The sequence below is a fragment of the Ovis canadensis genome, chromosome 7 (assembly GCF_042477335.2).
Source record: "Ovis canadensis isolate MfBH-ARS-UI-01 breed Bighorn chromosome 7, ARS-UI_OviCan_v2, whole genome shotgun sequence".
In the NCBI taxonomy this organism is placed as follows: Eukaryota; Metazoa; Chordata; class Mammalia; order Artiodactyla; family Bovidae; genus Ovis; species Ovis canadensis.
The window spans coordinates 22,120,848-22,144,047 of NC_091251.1; the positions used below are offsets into that span (position 1 = coordinate 22,120,848).

The following is a 23,200-nucleotide window of genomic DNA, read 5'->3' on the forward strand; positions in this document are numbered from 1 at the left end:
AGCATCAGTCCTCCCATTGAATATTCAGGGTTGATATTCTTTAGGATTGGCTGGTTTGATCTCCTAATATATGATAGCATATAATTTTTCACCCAGTTACATTTTACAAAGTAAAATGTCCTTTTTGCCAAAATGCAAGTTGTAAGAACAAACACAGTCTGAGTATATTTCTAAAGAATCCTTTGGTTGCTCTGGCACCAGCCTCCTCTCTCACCATTGGTTTCAATGTTGAATAGATGCAGGGTTGAGAGAGGGCATGTAGGGAGAGGCGAGACTGATGCTCACAGCTGTAGCAAGTCCTTGGCTGAGGCCGGGGCCTGACCAGATCCCCTTACAGACCGGCCAAGAGGACAGAAAGCCAGTGGGCTGCTTCAGACACTCGGGGGCAACTCTCTGAGCCACAGATTCAAGGGCCACATCTGCCATTGACGTTGGCTTGCACTGTCTGGTGGGGACCTCTTATTAGAGGAGAAAGAGCCCACTGGAACTCCCTAACAGATGTGGCCCCCGCCCACCACGAGGGAGCCAGCTGACCAGCAAACGTTTGGTTCATCTTTCCCTTGATTTCTTCTCAGAGGGGTGCTGCTGGGCTGGGTGGTGAAGAGAAACCCCTTTTCTTAGCCTTAGACCAGTGGTCCCTAGAGAGGCAGGACCTAACTGTACAGGAATCTTTGCCTTCAGCCAGTTGTTGGCAATTTCAGGCATTCTGAGATGCCTCATGTGTGCATGGGGAACATGAGTGAAAGAAATGAGGAGCAAGCTTTTAGAGAATCAAGACTCCTGCGAGACAGGTGACCAGTAGACCAGTGTCTTGGGTTGGTACTCCCTTCTCCCCAGCCCTTCTTCCTAGAGGCCTGATACGGAGAGAAAGAGAAACGTCAAGAATAACTCATTGGAGTGTATGAATAATACCTAAAATATGTACTCATCTCTGTGCCAAGATGAACACTCTTGCCATTTATGTGAAATAGCAAACAAGAGCACCAAAGCCTTGGTGGAGTAATCCACATTCTTAGAGACTAAAGTTTACTGGAACAACACCTTATTGAAAACTGCGGGTAAACAGTCTCTGAGACTGAAGGATATCTACAATCTGCAAACTGATTGCAAAAGATTGATTGTGATGGTGCCCCCCAAGATGCCCCACCCTACTATAAATGGCTATCCCCTGGGCGAGAGGCAGTGAGCTTCTCTAGGGATGACAGACCAGAAGTCGTATCTGCATCCCAGCATATCGATAAAACTCATAATAAAGTCATGAAGCCACAGGAGATGAGCAAATACACCACAGTCGTGCAAACTGAGCAGAAACAACAACTGGTCAACGAAGGCTCTTCAACAGGATTGATACTTTGTGTAAATTGGCTTCCCTTCATCTACCTGTTTATTTTGACTTTTCAAAAAGCTTTGGTAGCACTTTGGTAACACTCCTCAGCAAAAGTTTTAACACACACACACACACACACACACACACACACACACACACCCCTGAGGCTCTGTGTGCCTCGGGGAATAAAGCAGGGACATTTCTCTGACAAGACAAAGATGATCCAGTATGGAAACTGAGCTTACTGAACATTTTTGGAAGGTGAAACGCCAAGCCAAAGGGGATGAATGTCAGATCTGAGAAGTCAATCAAAAGGAGGACAATGAGTTTCACAGAAGCAAAACTCCAACATCAGATTATATTTTCCAATCTCTTGATCTTTAAGAAGAGGAATGCCAACATCCAGACAAGTGGGTGCATTTATCTCGAGTGAAAGTGCAAGTCAGTAGCAAAGCTGAAAATCAGAATCCTGGCCTCCCAAATTCCCTGAGTGCCTGGGTCTCCCATGGTACGGCTGGTCCTGGCAGAGAAAGAGATGGGGGTCCTGAGACCGGTCACGAGTGTATCCCCCACACAAAAGCAGCAGGAGTGTGGCGCAGGTCCTCCGTCATTCCTCTGGGCCCTCTCCCCTCTCCCCAACATGCACACATAGGGCTCCTAAGGTCTGGGCAAGGAAAACACCTTATCAGCTGGGTTTGGGGAAAAACAGTTGTTGGACCCGTTTGTTTGGAAGCCTGCCCTGCTGAGCTCAAGAGTTCGCCATAAAGCAGGGGAGAGCTGCTTCCTTCGGGGTCTGCTTCTTCACAGGCCTCGCGCCAGGCCCAGTGCTTATCCGCACCATCTGCAGCCCCGGCTCACAGCTGCAGGATAAGCCCTTCAATGACAGGTGGGGGTGGCCTGCTGTTTCTCCCGTCAGGCTTCAGATTAAGAAATACTTTGGTTGCAATGTTTAAAAAGTGGATTTTTCTCTTGAGAATCAAAGCAAGAATCTATTCCTCCGCTTCCTGAGGATGTCTTCAAACTCTGGTGTGTGGGGGTGTGTGTGTGTCTGCCACCCAGAACAAGTCCCTTGAGTGTGGATAGACCGATAACCCTCTTGGTTCCAGATTCACTTTTTTTTTTTTCAGATTCACTTTTTAACCCCGCACGGGACAGTCTGAAAATGCTGGTGGCCATGGGAGTCTCCTGGGTGCTCACAGCCTGCCCTCTGGGATCTCTGCAAGGCACTCACACTTCTCTTTCCACCCACTTCTAACAAGCTCATTAGTGAGAAACTCCCAGAAAGTGGCAGAGTTAGTGTGTAATTTCTGATCCCAGTGCACAGAACATTCTGTCAGGCTCCAGGAGACAGTCAGTTTAAACCAGAACCGTTATTAAACACAGAGCAGCGGATACTAATTCCCTCCCGGCTGGCGTCCTCCCCGCCCAAAGCTGAAATCATCCCCCGGCGGGGATGGGGGAGGTGGGGGCGGGGTGGGTGGCAGCGCCCGGCTCACTGCCTGGGAATGACTGCCCCTCCCTTACAGTGGTCCCGGGACACAGTCCACTGCAGGGGGCTTCCTTCACCGCAATTCCTCCCTGGACGCCCGAGGGAAGAAAGCATGCTTTTAATTTAGTGGGAAAAGCAAAAAGTAGGAGCTCATTTGTTTGCAGAGCTCATTGCCTTATGCGCGCAGACTGGCTGATCGGGAAAGCCAAGCCCCATGGCAGCTTTCTCAAACAAAACCCAGCAACTAGAACCAGGGGCTACAAGCTAAGAGGATGAGCAGGGGAGAGCAGAGAACAAACAGCCTTGCCTTTGCTTTAGGGGAGTGATACAGGGCAAAGGGAGCGATGAGGGCAGCGCGTGGCTGCTGCCTAGCCCCGGAGAGAAGACCGCGCTCCTAAAGACGCACGCAGCAAAGGAGTCAGCCGTGGGCATGCCGCCCACACCCAGTGGCACCCTAGGGCCACTCCCAGGGCCCCTCCCCTCCGCGCACGCTTACCTGCGATTCCTTGCAGCAGCCCACAGACGTTGAAGATGCTTTTCTTCATGATGCTCTGCACACACATGGTGAAGACAGACACCAGGGCCACAGTGCACAGAATGAAGATGCCCACGGCTAAGAAAATAGCGGTGGCCTGCCAGAAGCCGCTGGCGATCTCGCCGAAGCTCTCAGCGTAGGGCCCGCACAGCGTCTCGCGCGGGAGGTGCTGCACGCCGGGGTTCCGGATGCAGCGGGCGTAGATGCCCAGCGTGGGGTGGTAGGGCTCCGGGGTGCCCGCGCCCTGCTCGCCCGGCTCGGCGCCGCTGCGGGGCTTGGCTTTCCCGATCAGCCAGTCTGCGCTCATGAAGGCGATGAGCTCGGCGAACGCCACCACAATACTCAGGAGGGTCCAGAGCATCGAGCGACAGGTGACAATGACATGACACATATTGATGCTCAAGGCGGAGGGAGGCGGGCGTCCCAGGGGTGAGCAAGCGCAGCGAGCCGCGCCGCGGCAGCGGGGAGGGCACGGGAAGGCGGCTCAGGCGGGGGCTCCCTCGTCCCGGCGTCCTCGGGCAGCGCGCTCCGGGGCTGTCATGCTGCCATGTCGCGGCTCGGCGGCCGCAGCCTCACCTGCGGAGAGACAGAGGAGGGCGGTGAGCCGCGCCAGCCCCGCCCTGCCCCCCGGCCGCCCGCCCCCTGGCGGCTCGGGACCCCAGGGGCGCCGCGCCCGCCAACACGCTGCCGCGGCCCCGCGAGCTGGCCGGTCTGTTTCCAGGGCTCTCCCAGAAGCTTCTGCGGTGCCCCTTATCTCTAGGCTGCACTGCTCACCCACCCGCGCCAGGCTCCGGCCGGGGTTGTGTGCTCTTGGGACGCCGCTCCTGCTCCGTCTCATCTTACTAGAAAAAGTCCAGCTGCACAGGCTGCATTCGGACGGATCAAAATGGGCTGCTAGGGAGCTGTGTCCACGGACGAGCCGCGATTTAGAAGTTTACAGGACTTGGTACTAGATGAGCCGAATTTGCCAAATTTGTATGAAAAGCTTGTACTTAGTAGCAGCTTTTGCAACTCCCGATTTTACTGTCTGGGAATCAACGGACTATCAGAAACACAGGAGGAAGTGTTTGTTTCAGAGGTAATGGAGAATTTAAAAGGAAAATAATGCCATGATAAATAATAAAACTTATTTTTCATGTATTTCTCATGGGGTGATTTTTAGACAAACTACAGAAGTTAAAATGTGAAGAAGAGGAAGAAAAAAAAAACAAAACTCCAAGAACTGTTGACTTACTCACTTGCGGGAATTATTTGAAACAGGGCATTAATGACCATTGACTAAGCCTTGCTAGTGAAGAATGCGTCCCTTGAACCGTCCCAGTCCATCACAGGGCCTCTGCCCGAGCTTCGGTTCACACCAGGTCTGAAACTCAACATGCCCATTGTTTCTGATCTCACAAGGCCTCATTCTGTTCCCAAGGACAAACGGCTGGCTTCATTACCAGAAGGCCCTGCTCTAACGGCTCAAACCTCCTTCAGGGAGGCCTGAACCCTGAAATGGGCCGCAGGGCTCCTCACAGCCCCATCTTCCTGCCTCTCCCCATGGCCCCCCCTCCCCCGAGGTCAGGAAAATCCCACAGCTTGCAATGGACATCTGGGCGCATGGCTCTATTCTGAATGATTACTTATTAACCCAGGTCACGTCAACTCCCTAAGAATTACAGAGAGCCTGGTGGCATGTGGGCCATGGCTGGGCAGGGAGTTATGGAGGAGAGAGGAAGTGGGGGAAGAAGGGAGTGGGTGTCAAAGCTTCACCACCATGCTGGCTCACAGCCTTGTGAGCGGTGATGACTTATAAAACAGTGGATTTAACACTTACGCAAGATGCTGTTTTGAGAAATTAGCTAGTGCAAAGCTAGGAACAGAGGAACTTAACTGTCACATGTGCAAGTGTGTGCAGGTGTGTTTATCGCACAGGGGAAGGGAGAGATGGTGTGTTGCACCACAAAGGTTCCTGGACACACGGCATCTAACTTCTCGGAACCTTTGCTGTCAGCTCCCTCATGGACCACGTGGAGAAAGAGAGGGGCCCCTGCCTGACGGCACCGTTGTGAGAATGAATCGAGAACAGTGAAAGCGCCTGGCCCAGTAACTGCTCAGTAAACATCAACGCCTTTGCCTCAACAGTTTTTCCCCTAACAGGGCTGAGACTGGACAGACAATGGTTTAGCCAGTGGAAGTGCTCAGTGGTAACTGAAGCTTGGCGCTTACACATAGAGGAAGATCAAGCCCAGGCTATTTAGAGATGGATGAGGTCACTCCTGGTGTCTAGGCTTCCCTGGTGGGCTTTGAGGGTGAGGTCCTGGGTCTTACTTCCTGTTTCCCTACTGCCTAACACAGCTGACAAACTCAGCTGGGGAAAATAACTTAGCATGAGGCCAGAAGTATAATCTATTCTCACTCGGTCATTCTTACCCTCTCATCCCGTATTACCGAATAGAAATGGCTTTTGAGTAAGAAGTTACCAACGCAAAAGAGCTCTGGGGGAGATCTGTGTATAATGAAAGCGATCATTTCAAAAGAGAACAAGAAAACAAGCTAGGATGACTCCCACGAGGAAGCCCCACTTCATCCAAACAGTTCCCACCCACCAGGCTTACAAACACCTCTAATTCACAGGCGGAGAGTCTGCTTGTTAGAAAAAGAAGCTCTATGCAGCTTTCGCATTTGATTCTCTGGCCTGCTCAGCTGTGTCCAGCCCTGTTGCGACCCCATGGACTGCAGCCCCCTGTGGGATTCTCCAGGCAAGGATACTGGAGGGGTTGCGACGCTCTCCTCCAGAGATCCTCCAGGGGTCAAATCCACATCTCTCGTGTGTCCTGCATTGGCAGGTGGGTTCTTTACCACTAGCGCCACCTGGGAAGCTCCCCATTTGAACAGGAAGCCAGTTTACTGGCCCCCAGTTGTCAATCCCTGCCCTCTACTGTTTGGTGGCGCTTCTTCAATGTGAAAATAAAACCTTTACATATTTGTCCTCCTGTAGAACCTCAGACTCTGCTTCAGCCTCTCAGGTGACTGGGATCTTAATGAAGATGCCAGATGTGCAATGTCCTGCTCAGCAAAGTCAGCTTCGAGCCAGGGGTGGGATTAGGCTGCAACTTCTAAAAAGAAAGGATGTGAAACTTCAGGAAAGGGAAGAAGGCACATTTAGGCTTAGCACGGTTCTTAGCAATGGTTCTTGCCAAATTTAAGGCAGAATTATTCAAGGAGCCCTGTGTGTAAATTCAGAAAATTCAGTTCCCTGTCCATCTGTGCTAAAACAAGTCCCCCTCCACCATACCAGATTGTTGCAGCCACACCAGAGTGGCTGCAATGAGGCCTTCACTTTTCTGTTTGGAAAAGGGAGATAAGATGCTTTGGTCTCCTCAGCAAGTCTGCTAATGACTACTTTACAGGAATAGCCATGATATCCAAGGCTGACAAAAGCTGGCTTTCCTGAGGATCCAAGAAAAGTCCTTGGGTCAGGGGAAGGGCACTAAGGGGCTTCTACAGTGCTCCGTGCTCTGTAAAATGCCCCCGCGGGGAAGGCGTGCACTGAGATAACAGCGACAGCAACGGGGAACAGGATCCAGGATACAGATCTCGGTAACCCCGGGATTCAGCACAGCGCTCCTTCAAAGCCCTCCCTGCTGTTCACTGCGACTCCCACTCCTCCAAAGATCACATAATGAGACCAGACCCTTGCTGAGCTTCCATGTAAACATCTTCTCTCTACCGGCCACTAAACACACGTCCCCTCCAGGATGCTTGGCTTACTACCACATCCCTGCTGTTTGTGGATAACGTGGACAGCCCTCCGACTTTCGGAAAATTATGCTAGTCCACAGAGAAGAGCCTCTTAGCAAAGGATAAACAAAAAACAAACAAACAAACAAACAAAAAACAACAACCCTAAACAAATGAGACTTTGGCAGCAACCTAGAGTAATATACCACAGTCAGAAAACAGAACCAAGAGGAGTGACAGATGGTTGGTCCACGGGTGTCGGCACACCTCTCCACAGATCCCTACCATTCAAAGGAAGGGGGCGGTATCAGCAGAGCTGAACGGGGTCCTTTCCTTGGCAGCTTCCTGCTGTCAGTGAGAAGGGAAGAGAGTGCGTTCGGGCAGAACTGCCCTAAGAGATTACAGTCTGGAAGCTTGGGAGCAAAGGCCAGAGCCTCTAGAAAGGCGGGGCAGACCGAGTAGCCTGGCATCAATGCTGCCTCGGTGGGACAGTGGGGAGCAGAGCTGCCATCCGCAGCTGCCTGGCATGCCCACACTCTCCACCGTCACGCCAGCAGTGATGCCCAAGAAGGGGGCCATGCAAACCACGCTTTGGAGAACAGCACCGCCTCACTTACCTGGGTGCTGCGTTTCAACTTCATTAAGACAATCTGCCAGCGTAGACAGAAGGTGAAGAAAGTGGACAGCGAGCGCTGTGGGCTGAACACTGGTTTACACGCTGCCCTGTCTGTTCCACCGACAGTACACACACTCACACACACACATTTTCCCCCTGGACCGTTGGAAAACGAGTTACAGATGCCTTGATGCTTCACCCCTAAACACTTCTACATAGACCTCCTAAAAATGAGGACATTCTCCTACATAACTACAATAAAATTAACACACCCAAGAAAACTGCCAATAATTTCCTTATATCCGTAAGCCCGGTCCAGACTCAAATTTCCCTACTCTGCCCCAATTTTTATAGCTGTTTTCTTAAAACCATGACGCAATCAAGGCTCATGCATCACTCTTAATTATGTCTTTAATTGTTTTTAGTCAAAAAATAGTCATTCCTTACATCCCTAACCTACCCTGTCCTGCCTTTATTTTTTTTTCCCTTGACGCTGACTTATTGGAAGATACCAGGCCAGTTGTCTTACAGGATACCCAGCAATCTGATCTGTCTGTTTCCTCATGATGCCTCTATCCTCTATCACAGAGAAAAAGGAAATTAAATCTAAAGGCTCGTTTAGATTCAGCTTAAACATTTTTGGCAAGAATCCTTCACAGGTGATGCTGTGTAATTCCTGCTGCATCCCATTTGGGAGGAATATGAGTGAGGCTACACCTCAGAATCAGAGGAACTTGACACACACATCTGTGTATACACACGTGTAAGTGTTATGTGCGTGTGCACAGAAAGAGACAAAAACAGGACAGACTGTCCGGTCCTCTCCAGGCCTCGTAAGATCCAGATTTTGGTGAGGAAGTGAGCAGAAAGCTGCTCTGGGCAGGACTCTCTTTGTTATTGTTGTTCGTTTATGGCTGTGCTGGGTCTCCGTTGCTGCCTTCTCTAGCTGCGGTGAGCAGGGGCTACTCTAGCTGCGGTGGGTGGGCTTCGCACTGCAGCGGTTCCTCTTCTTGGAGAGCCTCTAGTTGAGGCTCACAGGCTCATCAGTTGTGCCTTACGGGCTCTAGAGCTCAGGCTCAGTAGTCGCGGCTCCTGGGCTTAGTTGCTCTGAGGCAGGTGGAATCTTCCCGGACCAGGGATCGAACCTGTGGCTCCCGGATAGGCAGGTGGCTTCTTAATCCCTTGCCCAGCAAGGAAGTCCAGAACTCTAGCTTCTTTTTCTTTTATTTTTGAGTTTTGAATATTTCTTAACTTTGTTTTTTTTGAATTTTATCTTGATTGGAGGATGATTGCTTTACAGTGTGGTGTTGGTTTCTGCCTTACAGCAACATGCGTCAGCCGAAGTGTGCACATGTCCCCTCCGTCTTGAATCTCCTCCACCCCCCCACCCCATTCCACTCATTTAGGTTTCAGGACCCTCTTTTTTCAAGAGCTCCTGGGATGGTGTGTGGGGGGAGGTGGTTCTGATGTCACAGTTAAGAAGCTCTGTTTTGAGGGCTGCCATCCTGGAAGCTAAACAAATTCTTTACCAAAGGAACTTTACACAGTATCTGTGGTTCAGTAAGTACTAAAAAAATATGAGCTCCTGTGATTAATAATAAATTTACTACACTGACCCATGTGGCCCAAATAATCAATACAACTTTGGAGCAGGCTGTATTTTACTCCCACATCGCTGGTAGATTCTTGGCCAATGTCCACGTTCATTATTACCACCTCCCTCAGATATACGAGTCCCACAGAGGCTCAGCACCGTGGCCTCCCGCCCAGTATCTTCTGGAAGGATAAGAGAATTAGGAAAGTAGAATTTATGTGCTGTTGCCTTCCAAAAGTTAGAAAGACCCTCTAGAGCGCTGATTCGAAGAGTGTGGTCCCCGGCCCCCCCCAGAGGGGGATATGGGCCACCTGTTTCAAAGTGCATAAGTTCCCAGCTCCCACACACTGAACCAAACTTTCTGGAGGGGCTGCCAGAACTGCGTCTCTAACAAGCCCCCAGGAGATTCTTTACACACTGAATTCTGAGAGTCAGTCAGCTGGAAGGTCTCAGACGCGGTGAGGTCCGCCTGCACGAGAGTCTGCGTGGTGCTGGGCTGGGGTGAGGATGGGGCAGGGCTGCTGAGGCCGCGGAGAAGGGTGAGGACGTGCATGGCCCAGCGTACCAGTGCAGAGGCAGAAGTGCATCCCCTGCACAACTCACGAAGCCACACGAGGGCAGGAACGAGAGATTCTGCAGGGCAGCCAGCTGTCCCCTCGACCTCCAGCCCCTTGCTCACAGGCTGTCCAGGAACCCTCCTGTGGCAAGGGGCCCCCATCCATCAGCACCTCCTCTTCAGAGCACAAAGCAGAGTGAGAGCCGATGGGACAGTGCTGGTGAGAACAGCTCAGCACCTTGCATGGTTTTTTTTGTTTTAAATCAGCTACCAAAGGAAGTCTGCAAACTCTCACTTGCCCTGGTTACTCCCTAATATACACTATGGAGATGCAGACGCCTTGACTCTATTGAAGAAGAGGGTCCAACTACCCTAGAAATTACACTGTTTCTTAAGTTACGGTCTCAACAGGCTCACACCTCCTCCTGGCCGCCAATACCCTTTCCTCAGGGATAACTAGCCCCCACATCCCACCTCTGACTCTGTGGGCAATCTCTCAACTTGGGGGGGGGGGCGACTATGCCCTCCCTGCCTTGCAGGGAACTTTGGCAATGTCTAGAGACATTGTTGGTTATCACAGCTTGGGGTGGGGAGGGGTGCTACTGGTATCTAGCGGGCAGAGGTCAAGGAGGCCAGTATCACAGGCCTCTCCCCTTGCCAGAGCCAGTCAGTGGCGTGGATGGTGAGAGCCCACGTGGGGAGCTTCCTGCAGTTTTCATATTTGCAGGTGCAACTTAAGAACAGAGCTCTAAACCCTCATACTTTAGAAACATCCGCTCTGAAGAGTAAGTCAAGTTCTATCATCTGGATGGTCATGCATAGCCTTCACTAAATTAAGTACACTTTCACTTGTTTTTCTAAAGTTTGTTAAAGGTCCAAGCTGATCTGTATCAGGCTGTCCAAGGTGTCAGGCTGATCTGTCCACGGTGTCAGGCTGACAGGACATGGACTCCAACTGGCCAGCATCGACAAAACCTTGACCCTGCCTCTCCTGGGGTCCTGGTAGTTTCTCTGGACCACACATGGAAGCCAGTCTTTGTTTTCAGTAATCTCTACAAATGGCAAAATGGGGCTTCTCGAAACTTCGCTTGGCCACATGGCTTTCTCTCGAACTCTCCTCCTCCAGACTTGGGCTGGCCACTCAGGACATGCTCAGGTGGCTGTGCCCGCGGCAAATGTCAGGGAATCTCAAGGAACTTACCAAGTGGACCTAAGTAATCTTAGGCATTCCAGGTCTTACTGACCCCAGCTCAGCTCCCCTCTGTAGGTGGTTCTCTCTCCTGCTGATCCCAGTGGTGGTTTCAGCTGCCTGGTGCCCTGCCCCAGCCCCCCGGAGAAGCGGAGACTCCACTCTCCAGAACACCTCAGCAAGCCTCTTTTTATCTGGGTCTGGAGCACTTGGTGAGGAGTTGCTCAAGTCAAGTTTGTTTTTTAATCCCCCATTCCCGGCCAGTCAGATATTTCTTCCTTGATGCCCACTTCAACTCCTCTGTACCCAGTCAATCTGCTTTCTGAGCACAGGTTTCTGGAGGAGTCATTTTTATACTCTGTCCTGAGGCGTCAGCAACCAAGGTCAACAGGTCCACCTATCCGGTCCCAGTTTCTAAATGATCTGTTCTTTAAGATTTTTCAAGCCCACTTAGACATTTCATAACTTTTTTTCTTTCCACAAATGTCAGCATCTAAAAACCTCTAGGAGGTTGAGGAGACCTTTCGGAAAATGTGATCCTCTTCCTTTAGCCTGCTTTCTGTTTCTGTCCAGCAGGAGTGACTGGAGGACCAACTTCCACAGTAGACTCTAAGGTGCGATTCAGTCAAGATCCTACTAGCCGGGGGCTTATGCCCTGCACGCACTGTGGGATGTTAAAGGCTTCAGGTTTAAGTGGAATCAGAACTTGAGCTTCAAGAGCTTCCTTTCAATGTCCCTGTTATATATAAGTTTAAACAGAAAGTGTTTTTCATATCATAATGAATTCTGGAAAAATATGAGCCCTTAAGTGAGCCTCACCCATATTTTCAGGATCAATAAGAAAGCACAGAGTTTGGGGACTTTCCTGGTGGTCCAGTAGTTAAGAACCCACCTTTTAATGCAGGGGATGGAGGTTCGATCCCTGATCAGGGAACTAAGATCCCACGTGCTGCAGGGCAACTAAGCCCGTGTGCCACAATTTCTGAAGCTGGTGTGTTGCAACCACTGAAGCCCGCACGCTCGAGAGCTCATGCTCTGCAACAGGAGAAGCCTGCACACTGCATCTAGGGAGCAGTCCCCACATGCTGCAGCTAGAGAACGCCTGCATCCTGCAATGGAGACTCCACCCCTCTTTTTAAAAAATAAAAATAAAAAAATAAAAGAAAGCAGAGAGTTTTAATGGACAAAGTAACAAAGGGTGAAAACCAAAAAGCTTATAAGAACTTACATATAAAATCAAGATACTTCCTGCTTCATGAACTCTCTGGTGTCAATAGAAGGGAGACTGCCAAGTCCTCTGCCCCCGTGACCCAACCCTGAGAATCAATAACCCTTAGAGGACGGGCTTCTGGCTCATCTAAGTGACAGCTGGGCAGTGGCCCCAGCATCAGGGAGTTTGGATGTTCATTCAGACAGCAACGGCAGGCTTTCCCGTCTCCTCTGCACAGAGGCAGAAAGAATCGCTGATTGTTCACAAGACACACGGCCATCAGCCAGGTTCCCTTCCAGCAGCTTACGAAAACCCAAACACAATCAACGAAGAGGATTATGTGGTCGGTTACCTCTGAGCCTCTCACACAAACCCATAAAACACCAAGTAAACTCAAGAATCAAGTAGAACAAGAGTCGCCTCCTGACTGGAAGCTTCCGGGAAAGCTCTTGTGAAAGGATGTATTATTCTTTCAAATATCATGTCTCTTCTTGGAGGAAGATAATATTTCCCGACCCCACTGGCATGAGACCAGATCATGGGACTCGTTCAGCCAATGTAGCGTGGGTAGAAGGGACACATACCACTTCTGTGCAGAAGGGCTTGGGGGAGGGGGTGCTCTGTTGTCCAGCTCGCTTCTCTCTCTCATGAAATAAGAACAATCCCAGATGAGACCTCTCTGACAGCCTGAGTCCCTGACAACATGAAGCAGAGGAACAGCTGACCCTTGGCGGACAAGTGGCGTGGCTGAAAAAAACCAAACCCCTGTGCTTGCCAATGCTGAGATTTTAAGGTCACACACAACCCAACTTCCTCTGAGGGCCGAGCTCCTGGCAGAACCAGGGCCCGTCCATTCTGTCTTTGTTGTCGAGATACATTCAACTCCACCGTCCTCTATGATAGACACGGCAAAGAAGTTTGCAGTTGGACAGCAATAAAAGTCATCTCGTGACCCGCATTGCGTGTGTGTCAGTCACTCAGTCGTGTCCGACTCTGCGACCCCACGGCCTGTAGCCCGCCAGGCTCCTCTGTCCATGGGGATTCTCCAGACAAGAATACTGGAGTGGGCTGCCACGCCCTCCTCCATGGGATCTTCTGACCCAGGGATCCAACCTGCATCTCCTGCATTGGCAGGCGGATTCCCAACCACTGAGGCACCAGGGAAGCCCCATTAAAGACGGGCAACTATCTCAGCAGCATTCACTGTACAATTAAACAAGGCAGACTGCTTCAATAAAAAGTTTACTTTCTTCATATATTTATCTTAGGGTTAATGCATGGAAGTACCAAGAAAGAAGAAACAACCCCTACTGAGCAAATGAGGTCAATGAGAAGGGACCCTGAGAGCCACAGCTGCAAGAACCACTTTCCCCACCAGGCGCTTCTCCGAGCCTCTGACCAGAGAGTCCTGACTCGCTCACGCTGCCTCCCTTTCCTTCTCTGCTCCTATTTCTTGCATCCTGGGGTGGGTCCAGTCACCTTGTGCAGCCGCCAGCTAGGATGGCAGCTCGGAAGTGTGCTTCTAACAGGCACAAGAAGAGAGCTCTGAGCTCCGCCTGCAGGAGGCTTGGCCAGGCTGGCAGCTCAGGAGACACCTCCAGGGCCCGCTGGTACCAGGCGTCGGCCCGGGACAGAGGTCTTTCCTGGGAAGGGAGTGCGTGCGGCCGGAGTGAGGTATCCATGAACTGAGGGGCGAGAGACCAGAGAAGAGCAGTGGGGATGGCCGACAGCCTGGGCCTCTGGCTGAGAACAGGAAGGAACGGTGGCCGGGCAGGCAGTGCGGAGAGTGAAAAGCTCAGCCCACGGGGCGCGAGGCAGAAGGAGCGGCTCGCAGGAGAGAAGCGGCCTTGACCACAGTTTTAACTGGTTTCAGGCCATCTCCATCGTGAGACTCCAAATAGTCCCTCTAGGAATACAGTCATTTCGGAGATGGGGGGAAAGACCGTGGAGCATTAGGGGTAAAACACTGGTAGCTTCTATGAGGAAGGTGAGCATCAGCTAACAGTGAGCACGCCTGTCCCTTTAAAGATACAGCTGTTTTGAGTTAGGCATCACCTCTTTTTGAACCATGTATATATAGAGATACACACGCATACATAAGTGGCATCATCTTACAAGCTCAGAAACGAGTAGTAGACAAAACTGTTAATCTGGAAATAGCCACAGGTGGTTAAAGAATGGCAGAAACGGTTTTCTTTCCTTGCACCTCCACTGGCCCTGAAAACCTGACCCGTGAGTGCTACTGACAGAAGCAACGGCGGCGGTTAATGTTCAAGCTGGGCCTCAGTGCCAGGGTTCCAAGCAGCCGTTAAGGAGGTGACGGGTGTGAGCCCAAGGGCAGTGGAAGCCTCATCCCGGCGTGGCCCAGGGGACCGGCCAGCTGCACGATGCAGAGACAGGGCTGCCAGCCCAAAGGCCGACAGCCCAGAACTTCTCAGGGGCACAGGGCAGGAGCAGCTTGCAACGGCAGCGACCTTCACCCAGAAGCCCATCAATGCAAACACTGCAAGCCTTGCAGCTGTCATTGGGTTTATTGGCAAAGCTCTCAGCAGAATGACACGTTTCTAATTACCCACTGAAGGATATTATCAGTGAACTGGGCCTAACGATGTAAAATAACCTGTATCCTTAAAAACCAAGATCTAATTTGCGATTTACCCAGGGACTAAGACAATGCTAGCCACTGCTCACCTTAAAAACAAACAGAAAATCTTTTATATTCTCACTGAGGTTACTTCTGCTTCTAACCAACACTGTTAATGAATTTTAGAAACTTTCTGAGTGACTTAAAGTAGAGTCAAAGGCTACTGCAGGCTATGTTCATATTTCTAAGAATATCACTCAAATGTTCAAACTCACTGTTTATATTATTTCTCTCACATTGATGCTGGCTTTTCACAACCAAAGGTACAACCTGCAGCATTAAGGTCTAAACTGCCCTGTGAGTCCATAACACGCCCTTCTTGAAAGACAGCGAGCCCATAGAAGGTTATGGAAATAGCCTAAGGCTTTATGTGCTGAATGCATCTGCAATTAAAACACACACACACACACACACACACACACAAGAGGATATTCACAAACATGGCTCTTTACTTACATATCAAAAATCTCCCCTCTCTAGTGCCTTACTTCTCTCAAATGTTTAAGACCCATGAAATACTGTGTGATGAGGAATGCACACATACACAGACACACCCATATAGATACACATTCACACACATTTGTAAGGTCAGATTTTTTTAACATCTAAAAAGTCAGCAAGATAGATTTGTGCATTGCATCCGCACCCAGTTCATCCCACACTGTCTCAGTGACTTCACAGGCAGAGATCACGCCACACAGCATTTTTCAACTTCCCCTGAGAATGTCAAATTCAAAACCGTAGACCAGTTTAAGCTTCCTTCATTTATTAACTAGAGGAATTCCCCAGACATTTAGGATTCAGACGGTGTTTTGAAAACAGACGAGCTTAAGTGTAGCTCCCAAAGGGATGCCACACTCTTCGAGAAAAAGCAAGTTCAACATAAAGCTGCCAGCAGCTTCAGATCCTCGTACATTCAGAAACACCCTCAAAGGCAGGCAGGACCTCGGCCGGCGAAACTGGCTTGGCCTGAGGACGCAGGAACGTGCCAGGCGGGGGGCGGCGGCCCAGCGAGCTCTGCTCACAGCGGCCCAGATGAAGTCAGTGAAGATCAAAGTTCAAGCTGGTCACAGAAAACCCCGTTCTGCCAGGCTGAACCCTTGTCCTTGTTCATGAGATGCAGTACTCTTTCTGGGAACAGGGACTTATTGTCATAGCTTCTAACAGCAGTGCAGCCTCATAAACAGAAATGAACTCAGAAGAAGACAGTACAGGTCAGAGGACCAAGCCATTTCAGAACAAAAATGAAAGTGCTGGAGAGGCTGGGAACACAAAGGGCTTTAGTTTCACGTCCCTGAGACACCCCAACCCCAGATGCTCACCTGGAAGGGCTGCTAAGGAAGGTGGGCAGAGAGGAAGCCGGTCCCGGATGACGCACGTGTCCAGTGCCCTGGACTCTGGAGGCTGCCAGGGACTCCTGCCCCAGCCTCCCCAGTGTGCCAGGCTGGAGTGGGTGCCTCCCTTTTAAACCCACGTGGCTCAGAAACAGAAAGGTGCTTAGCAAGGGAGCTCCAGGCAATTGGAGGAGGGAAAAAGAAGACCAAGTTCTGGTTAGGTTAGAAAAAGGAGCACCCCTGGGTGCTGACACGTGTTTCTCCGAAGTGTTTACAGCTAACAGGCTTCCTCACATCAAACGTTTCCCACGGCTCTGATGACCTCCGGCCTCGTGAGACGACACCCAGACGGGGTGGAGAAAGTCCCTTTCTCCTCGTCACACGTGCCAGGCCCGCATGAGCAGGGTGGCTGACCGCTCTGGGTTCCGGCAGAAAATGTGGGCAGGAACTGGGGGGAGGTCTCTCAGGCTCATGTACAGGATGAGCGTGGACTCGACAGTCACTCTCCCAAGACTGCTACCAAACCCGCTGCCCCACCCTTCCAGCCAGTGAGCTCATCCAGAAAGGCACCTTGGGGAGTGAGTCCATCTGGAGCCAGACTGTCTGGACTTGAATCCCAGTTCTACCACTTGCTAGGCAGTGACCTTGGGCCCAGCGGTGGCACTGTACCTCAGTTCCTGGGTCTGTAAACTGAGGGTACTAATAGAACCTACCACACAGGCTTGTTGTGAAGGCAACCAAGGAAGTAATAAACTTAAAAAGTGCTTGGCAAAAGGAAAGCGCGCCGGGCAGGTGCAGTAGACTTCCTGGAGCAGGACCCAGCCTCCCCACCCCCACACCCCACACCAGCATGGCCACCTGTGAGGTCAGGGAGGGCACTCCTTTCCCCGATTAGATATTCCTTAGGGCCCACCTGGCCTGGGGGTAAGTAGTTTCACCATCAAACACCAATTTTCTCCGTGTAAGAAGAGTTCTATAGCATAAAGGATACAAATGGGTATAAAAAGGGCACAAAAGATCTGTTTCAATACTATCACCCTGTCTGTACCTGTAGCTCTGTGTCTTTCAGCAATGAAGTGCGGGTGTTCAAAGGATATACCTCAAAGGGTGTTATAAGGATTAAAAATACGTGCATATAAAGCAAGTATGATTTTAAATATTCAGTAGGTGGTAGGAATTATTACTATTATCATATTTGGTCAACATCAGGGCAGTCTCCACTCCAGTCTTTAGGCTACCAGCTGAAAACGAGGCCCTCGCTACCCTTAGCTGCAGACATGGAGCCAGCAATGAAAGAACCTGTACTTGGTTTAGAAAAATCACAGTCACATACAGGCTCCTTCCTTTCTCAGATACTGCGGCTTCTGTTCTAGACAAGTAAGATGATTGGTTATAAAGAATTTCATAGCCATATGCCAAAGGACATGATAGAACACGAAGCTCTGGTCACTATTTAAAGTGTTTATATTTTGGCTTCTTATTTATGGCAAGAAGGGTGCCAACTGATTAACAAATGCATCTGAGAACAAGTTCCCCACTTGGAGATGCCAACAGCATGAGGGAGTCCTTTCTAACTGCTTTGGTTTCAGGCAGGAGTCAAGTCACAGCCCTTTTATTTCAAAACATGAACCGTCCAAAACTGTCCCATAAAATTACTGTTTGCTGCTGTTTATTCTCTGTTCCTGCGTGAATTATTACAGTCAAGCAGTGCAATTCTCTCATCAGTTATAAACAGCCCCAGAAGGCTGATTTACATCCATCCAAGGGGCACTTACTTCTGGTAAGTATTCTTATTAATGATCTAATAAAATGTCTTGTTTTGTTAGGATCATTTGAAATGATTCAAATGATATTTAAAAATTCAGCACTCCAACCCAACAGCCTGGAGATGAAGCTGCTGCGCTGACATTAATTTAAAGTGATTTTCAATTTTACTTGGTACTGTCAATGAGATCATGGATGGATTAAATTTTCTTTTTTAAATTTTGGTCTCAGTGCTGTCAAAGGCAATATTTTACCAAGATTTGGTAAAACTGGTCTCATTACAGGGAGGTTCTGGTAAGAAAGTATTTGGCAGTCAACCACACACATCCTAAATTGCAGAGGAAGACTGTGAGAAGAAAGCTATGTCAACAAGAGTAACCCTCATAAACATGTCCAGTTTCACTCCTCCTAACTTCCTGACCTTTATTCCAAGCTGCCCTTTAGCGGAGGTGGCCATTCCCAAAAGCGAGGGCTGAGCTCCATGGATTCGGCCTCTGTGATGGAGCAGGAAGAAAAGTGCAGCCCTTCTAAGGCCACTCTGCGTGGGTGGGTGACGAGCTGACGGCTGTGTGCGAGCTCAGACACACCACCCGCCCCACCACCCTAACCCACCTGCCAAGAAGCCAAGGGCCCAGAGGCTTCAGGGAACAGAAGCAACGAATGGCTGAGGTACTCGGTGAAACTGCACCCAGTACTGCAAAAATAGCTATTTTCCCAGGACCCAGAATATTTGATTTCTGGATTTTTCCTCTGTTCTTACGTCATTACTCCCCATTCTTTTTTGAAAATAATGCTCATTAAACATCTGCTGGAACGAAAGCGCTTAAAAAGGAGTCGCATACTGCGGTCTTCCCAGCCTGGAAACTCCTGTTACTGTACGTTGTTTATCACGGCGATTAGCAACTGCTAACTTGCATTGAACTAAGCACTGAAGCTCTAAAGAGGTAAGACCAGGCAGGTGTCCTTGTCCAAGATCTGACAGTCCAAGGTGTGCAGGGAACAGGCAGGGAAAGGAGGCTGGGAGGGTGGGTTGGGAGGAGACACAAAGATACTCCTACTGGCCTCATGGAAATGTCATTGAAGTTGGAATCAGGAAACACAGAGACATTAAGAAAGACCAAGGCCAAAAGGAATGGGACTCACCACAGAGGAGTGCTCTGGTGGGTGGGGCAGCACCAGATCAGGGAGAACCGGGAGGAAACCATGATAAGGTTTTTATCAGGACTATAATAGCTGCAAAGTAAACCCATCATTAGTTCAAAAGGGAGGGTCACAGTTGGGGTGGAGAAAGGCTAGAATTTTTCTGCTTCTGTTGGACAACCCTGGATGCTGGCATTAAAAACACGTCTTAAAAGAAAACTAAAGGGCTAGATCATGCCGACACTGCTTATGTCCTGAGCGAAACAGAAGTAGCTGATAATCCTCATTTTTTTTTTTTGTACATTTACGTAGAACTGATGGCTGAAAGGGTGAATGCTTGTTAATTCAGGCATATCTGCTAGCTATTTAGCATGATGAATTTTAAACAGAAGAATGAAAATTAACTTTATGCTCTAACAGCCTCCTTATCCATTCAAATTCACTTTTTAACTTACAGGGTTATTTGTAAACTTTTATAATGATTTCAAGGAACTAGGATGACTGTTAAGTGAGTGTGGCTTTCTGATCCAAATTCGATCAAGAAAGAAACCCTTGGGACACATGGAGTTCTGGCAGTTGTAAGAGAAAAACGTGTCAGAGATAAACACTGACATCAAGCCAGGACGGTTTTAGGAGGCTAGTGGGGTGATACTGGTGGGTCTGCTTTGCCCCTTGCCGCTTCCAGAGCATGATATTCTCTTTTGCATAAAAAAAAGTAAAAACCACTGTTGATAGAAGTCATTATCACTCAAAGTCTGTACCGGATAAATATGTATCAATTTGGCTCAGGAAAAAATTAAATGACCACACCAGGGGAAGAGTCTGAGGGTACAAAGTGTGGTCCCAAAAGGAATTTGCAACCTTTTTTTTCGAGCTATCCCCTCCCACTAAATTCTCTCTCCACTCCTGACCACATGGGACTTTTTTAGGAGAGGAAGGAAGGGGCTCCAACGGATGCGGTTAAGAAGTGTGACTGATCCGCGCTGATGTCAGGCAGAGACCACAACATTGCCAAGCAACTATCCTCCAGTTAAAACAAAAGACAAGTTTTTCATCTTAGGTAAGACATTCGGTGTCTACGGGTCCCCTAACTGCCTCATCAGAAAGAAGGCAAAGTTGAAGTAGCCTGGCTGGTAGTGTTCATTTCTCAGAAACCACATGCTCTCAGGTCTGAAAGACAAATCCCATTCACATACCAACGACGGTGGCTTCTGAAGTACGTCCATGTGCCTGGTTTGGGACCAGTGCTTGGACACCAAAATGATGGCTCTCCATCCTCAGAGGGGTCCCAGGCCAGCAGGGCAACAGGGAAGTCGGCAGGTGGGCCCAGCACAGAGCCCTTGGTGCCACTGAAGCAGCAAAGAGGGGCACCCAGTTCTACCTGGAGGAGAGAAGGCCGCTGGGGGCAAATGTCAAGCACAGGGTCTGCCAGGATCAGGGTCATCTCTTGAAGCCGAAGCCTGGGGTGGGGGTGGGAAGGACAGGCAGGAACGCGGCAGGAGGAGTGAGCAGGAATCATCCCGAGAGGGACCGGATGAGTCACGCTTGGGACTCTGAACTCTGTGTTGTCCGCTACAGTGAGGGGCTCCTACAGTGTTTTCAGCCAAAAAAGTAACACTATCCGGCTTGCATTTTAGAGAACTCATCTCTAGGACCCCTGTGAGGAAGAAATGTTCACATACTGGATATGGGGAAGTTGTTCTGGCTTACACATGATTTCACTCAAATTCTATGCTAACTAAAACAGCCTGCTGGTGGCTCGTCAAACACACATCATACATCTGCTTTAATTATTAAAGGAAAGGATCCCATGACCAAGAGAGAAGCATGTCCATGTTAAAAATAAAGATGAAATGCCTCTCTTCCTAGGACGCCAGTGCTGGTTCTCCTTCAATGATAAGAATCCCTTTCTAGGTGGCAAGGCCATGCTGACTTGCTGTGTGCATGCTGACCTGTTCTTTTAAACCTTGAAGGACTGCACCTCTGAGTTGTTTGACGTTCTTTGTTATGACAAGTTATGACCCCGTGCTGAAAATCATGCTTCTCTAGGACAGCTCCTTGGTTATCTGAGCAACCACGGGGCTGTCATCCTCAGTGTGGCTCAAGTAAAACTTGTCCCCGTTTCTATTATAGACTACTTAGCGATAATTTCCATGGACCCCTGTGAGGGGCAGGCAAGGAAAGGCAGGGATAAGCACGTGCCCCTTGCACACAGAGCTGCACACAGGCTCAGCGGGAGCCAAGGATCCACAGGTCTGTGCAATGGGGGCCACTGCCCCCCACCCCATCCAGCAGATTGCTGCCAGCGATGTGGAAGGACCACACCTGCAGAGCCAGGATGGCCAGTGGGAAGCCCTGGCAGGGGTCCAAGCAAGAAGGGAACGGGCCAGAGAACTACTGCATTGGAGAGGGTGGTTTTGAGAAAATGTTTAAAAAGACAGTAAGACTCAAGAGACTAACTGGCCCTGGAGGTTGCTGGGAAGAGGAGTCAAGGAGCACTCCCAGATTTCTGTACTACTCCTCCAACGTTTCCATTCCCTGGAGCCAGAATATGGGAGGAGGGACAAGCTGGGCGAGATCACAAGTCTAGTCCGGGTGGAGGAGAACTAGTGGTCTCTGCGGACCTCACCAGGACATGCACCAGGCCCTGGGGCACCTGGGGTACCAGGGATGTCAGGGGTATGGATGAGACCTCCTGAGTGATGGTGTGGAGTAAGACCCTGGGGACACGAGAAAATTGCCAAAGGGATGGAGGGCCAGGCCAAGGGGGAAGAACGAGGTGACCATGTGTCCTGGAGGGCAAGGTGGACGGAGCTGGTCACAGGTGGCTGTCATCTGCAGAGACCAACGCCCAAAGGGGTGTTCACGACCCAGGAAACACACACACACAAACCTAGAAAAGAGGTAAAGAGACAGCTGAGCGGGCGCTGGTCCGTTTCACTGTGGTCTGAGATGTACTTCTAAGTGCTGTGCACTGCATTTTAGCTAGCTCCTCAATTTCCTGGCCCTAGTAAGCATTTACTAAAAAAAAGTCCCAAGAAGTACCTTATCTGAGGAGTCATTACAATAAATAGGCAGTTAGCACAAGGTCAAGATGAGGAAGAATGGGAACAATACGGCGCTTCGAGGCTGCTGGGGGCGTGCGGAGCAGGGCTCGGGGAAGGAAACGGGTGGACAATGCACAGATGTGGACATTTTCTCTGCCAGGAGTATCAGACAAACAGGAAGACCTTAAACTTCTCCAACTGGGAACTCTTGGTTTTGCCTGCTGAGCAGAGGGGCCAAGCACGTGACTGGAACACAGAGACAGGAGGCCGTGATTAACGCTGGGAGGACCGCTCCACACGGAACGTGCAGGCAGCCTGCGGACCCTGCCTCGCCAGCCGGCGCCCTCCCCGCCTGCTCTGTGGGGCTTTGTGCACGTGGCCTGTAGGACCACAGGAGCCTCACCCATTCGTGAGACCCAAAAGAGGCCACGATACCACAATTCACAATTTTCAAACTTCCTGCTGACATCTAGCAGAGAATTTATGTGTATAACACCTCTAAGTGGGTACCAAAGTCAAACTGTCTGATGTAATTACCAAACGGCACGCTCGATTCCAATAACCAAATCACAGCAGAGATAAAGAAATTTGTAGACCTCCTCTGCATTTCAAAAGTTGGGAATTTCATGAAATCTTTTCTCCCTGTAAACAGTTACATATATTTTCTGCCCATGGAGCAATTTAAAAATAGTTCTTAAAACTATGCAAACAAGGAATATTTCCTGAAATAACTGAAGTTTCAGAATATCACCTGGATGGTTCCCCTTAACTGTTCAACACAAATGGTCTGCTCTATCTATAACAGGGTTTCTCAACCTCGGCACTTCTGACATCTGGTGCTAGAGAATTCTTTGTCTTCTAGGCTGGAGGATGTTTAGCTGCATCCCTAGCCTCAGTGGTAAAGAACCCGCCTGCCTGCCTGCCAACGCAGGAGACACAGGAGACACGTATCTGATCCCTGGATTGGGGAGATGCCCTGGAGGAGGAAATGGCAACCCACTCCAGTATTCTTGCCTGGAGAATCCCACA

General features: G+C 49.9%; 1 protein-coding gene across 3 annotated transcripts in view; it reads right to left on the bottom strand.

Moving 5' to 3' along the window:
• Positions 1-23,200, bottom strand: part of LHFPL2 (LHFPL tetraspan subfamily member 2) — a 170,014-nt gene that overhangs the window by 20,744 nt on the left and 126,070 nt on the right. For 2 of the 3 annotated variants that reach the window (XM_069595370.1, XM_069595371.1), the window contains one exon: positions 3,313-3,927. In XM_069595370.1, coding sequence (XP_069451471.1) covers positions 3,313-3,742 — 430 coding nt within the window. In that variant the 5' untranslated portion in view covers positions 3,743-3,927. Of the gene's footprint in view, positions 1-3,312; positions 3,928-4,129; positions 4,152-23,200 lie in introns of those variants that run through there. The other variant, XM_069595372.1, reaches the window with a different exon arrangement.